Source organism: Octopus bimaculoides, chromosome 2 (assembly GCF_001194135.2).
Source record: "Octopus bimaculoides isolate UCB-OBI-ISO-001 chromosome 2, ASM119413v2, whole genome shotgun sequence".
In the NCBI taxonomy this organism is placed as follows: Eukaryota; Metazoa; Mollusca; class Cephalopoda; order Octopoda; family Octopodidae; genus Octopus; species Octopus bimaculoides.
The window spans coordinates 61,099,217-61,102,640 of record NC_068982.1 but is presented as its reverse complement, the minus strand read 5'-3'; the positions used below and the strand labels follow the sequence as shown (position 1 = coordinate 61,102,640).

General features: G+C 35.6%; 1 protein-coding gene across 2 annotated transcripts in view; it reads left to right on the top strand.

Annotated features, from left to right (window-relative positions):
• Nucleotides 1–3,424, top strand: part of LOC106869440 (probable 28S ribosomal protein S16, mitochondrial) — a 457,459-nt gene that overhangs the window by 399,975 nt on the left and 54,060 nt on the right. The window contains exon 5 of one of the 2 annotated variants that reach the window (XR_008266939.1): nucleotides 589–786. Coding sequence is in view for 1 of the 2 variants with exons in the window: in XM_052977318.1 (XP_052833278.1) it covers nucleotides 589–856 (268 nt within the window). In the remaining variant the exon portion in view is untranslated. Of the gene's footprint in view, nucleotides 1–588; nucleotides 857–3,424 lie in introns of those variants that run through there. The other variant, XM_052977318.1, reaches the window with a different exon arrangement.

The window sequence follows — 3,424 nt, the reverse complement described above, 5'->3', positions numbered from 1 at the left end:
TATATATGGCACGTAAAATACACCATTTTGAGCGTGGCCGTTGCTGGTGGCACGTAAAAGCACCCACTACACTCTCGGAGTGGTTGGCGTTAGGAAGGGCATCTAGCTTTAGAAACTCTGCCAAATCAGATTGGAGCCTGGTGTAGCCATCTGGTTCGGCAGTCCTCAGTCAAATCGTCCAACCCATGCTAGCATGGAAAGTGGACGTTAAACGATGATGGTGATGGTGATGGTGATGGTGATGGTGATGGTGATGGTGATGATGATGATGATGATGTTAAGTGTGTATTATTCAGTCTCACTTTCAGAATACCAAATTTAGATGTTAAAAAAAAAATTTACTATTTTTGTCTTCTGCAATCTATTTGAAATGGAAATAGTATCTTTTCTTTTTTTCTTCATTTATATTGGTGGGATTAATATAATTGATGTTCAGTTTGAATATGTTTGTCACTATTTGTTGGGGAAAATATGGATAACGAGGGAATACATGGGTAAAAATTTCAGATATTTTCCCATTATATTATGCATTTAATTTTGTTATAACAACAAATAAATGGTATTTTTGTTTTGTTTTTCTCTTCATAGATGGGTCAACTGAGTGGAGTTAAAAGGATAACACGAAATATCCTCATGATACGATTTGCTTATTATGGATGTAGGAACCGGCCATTTTTTCACATTATTGTGATTCCCCAACGAAAATCTCGAAATGCTACATGTATTGAGCAAATTGGTACCTACGATCCCACCGTGAATAAGTTTGGTGAGAGCTTAGTAGCCGTCAACTTTAACCGACTGAAATATTATGTTGGAGCTGGTGCACAGCTCAGTAAACCTGTTGCAGAACTTTTAGGTAAGAGCTATTTCCATTTTTTTTTTAATTATAATTGTGTGCTATGTATACTTGCTTTAGAACCTGTTTATTTACATAACAGGAAGTATGTGATCTCTGCTTGTTTCTAGAAGTTTCCATCTCATAGCATATTAATGATACCTCAAATAATGCTTGTATTGATCCTGAATATATTGTCATTGAATTTCATAAATGCAGCCAAATAACAATACTCTGTTTCTCTCACAATCACTCCCACTCTCTTTTCCACTTCCTCTCTTCTAGTCTCCTCCACTCTACCTCTCTCTCTCTCTCTCTCTCTCTCAATGCCATTCTCTCTTTCCCAAGCACAACTAATCTTTGATGTTTTTTTTCACCTACCTGCACATTTTCTCTCTCACATACTCATTCCCATATACTTCCATCTTACATTCCTCCATTTCTAAATTGAATTATGCTTTATAATTATCAGAGAATATGTACACCCCCCCCCACACACATTTCTTAGTGTTGTTACAGTGATCCATAAATGGACACAACACAATCTTGAGTGTAACTGTAAAAGTAGAGTAAAAGATCTTACTAAGGGATCTACAACCCATGTATGAAAAGCATGAAAGCCTTTGAATCCCAGCTATTTATATGTTGATTTTAGATAAAAGCAGCATGGCTTACTCTCAAAAACTGTTTCTTCATTGAGTTCAGTGTTTGATATGAACCTTCTTGAGAGCTCTCCTGATTCTATGAAACAAACTCTTTGTTTTAAAGTAATCTACAATAAAACTTTGTATCAAAATTTCGTATTATTTATGTTCCAACTACCAGTTTAAAAATGCCTAACATACTTTGTTACATTCTTCATTCTTTCTTTTCAAAATTGATTGAGATAAAGACATTGTATTACAACAAAAATATGGTAACTAAAGATAATATTTACACTCACTTAAACATGTATGCTCAGTTAGAACAAACTATACTATGATAGATACCTTGAGAGAAATTCCCATATTGGCTTTTGGTGCAAAATGCACTCTTGTTTATATCACTAGTGAGGAGACAAATCCTTGCCATCTCCAGCACTGAGACAAGAGTGCATTTTGCCCCAAATGTTCTAACAGAACATCTAAGAGGAGATAAATATTATCTCTTGGTATTAATACTACCTCTGCCACTGATATATATTTTTCAACAAGCTCACTGGCAGTACCTGTTCTGGCACTGTTCTGAGTCACTGCTATCTCTAGTGGTTGAGTGTCCATCATTGACAAGACCAAGGGAGGTCAAAATCACATGATGGTAATCGCAGTGCTGGAGATGGCAGGGATTTATCTCCCCATTAGCGATATAAACAAGAGTGCATTTTGCACCAAAAGCCTATATGACAGTTTCTCTCATGATATCTACCACAGTATAGTTTGTTCTAACAGAACACCCATATTTAAATGGGGATAGGTATTATCCCTCAGTATTAATACGGCCTCTGTTGTTAGTATATATTTGGTAACTAATGGGTTAAATTCAGAAAAAAACACTAACAGACTTTATAATATCCATAAATATGTAGTAACACACACAAATGCACACACACGCATACACACTCACACTGCAAGTATAACTTGTTAAATCAAAATAGCTGTGTATGAGTAATTTCTCTCTATGAATGTAATAATCAACTGTAGCCAGTGTCAGTAAGTTTATTTAATGCATCAGTGACAACTACAACATATGATATGCAGTGAGAATGACTGTTGTTTTTTGTGCAGTCTTGATTAAACCCCTGGTCAGACTCAATGCTACTGTCACCCTGTGCATTTTGACACGCAGTGGCAGGCTGTCATGTGTTTTCTGCTTTTTATGATGGTTATTAGAATTTCTTGTGTAACTTAATTTGTTTACATACTCTACAAAATCTCTCAATATGAAAACAGTTTTTCTCTATGGCACACACACACACATACACATTGTATATGCGTGTGCATATATATCTGTGTATATGTTTATAAATATACATGAAAATACGTATGTGTATATATACACACACATAAATATATGTGTTTGTGTACATGAATGTTTGTGTGTGAGTGTGTATATATATATGTACACACACACATATGTGAAGGTGTGTAGCCTAGTGGTTTTGGCTGTTGCACTTATGATCACTAGATTGTGGGTTCAATTCCCAGACCAGGCAGCATGTTGTGTTCTTGAGCAAAACACTTCATTTCAGGTTGCTCCAAGTCCACCTTTTTGATCTGGGGAAAATGTTGATCTACCTACCTAACCAGCAGAGTAATGTCATTTGAAGGCTAAAACAATGCAAAGTGCATTGTGACCAGCAATTTGTAATAGCATCTGATAGACTGGTTGGACATGTGATTATTTCGTGTGTGTATCATTGGTGATTTTCTTTCTCCATCTTCCCTTCTTTGGACTTTTTCTATATTTCTGATGAAGAGCTTTACTTGAAACGTGAAATCCTTTTTCTTTTCTACCCTTTCCTGAGAGTCCAATAACACTGTACTTACTCCACATCCTCGCGTTGTTGTTTTTTCATGTTTGGATTGACTATATATATATATATATATATAT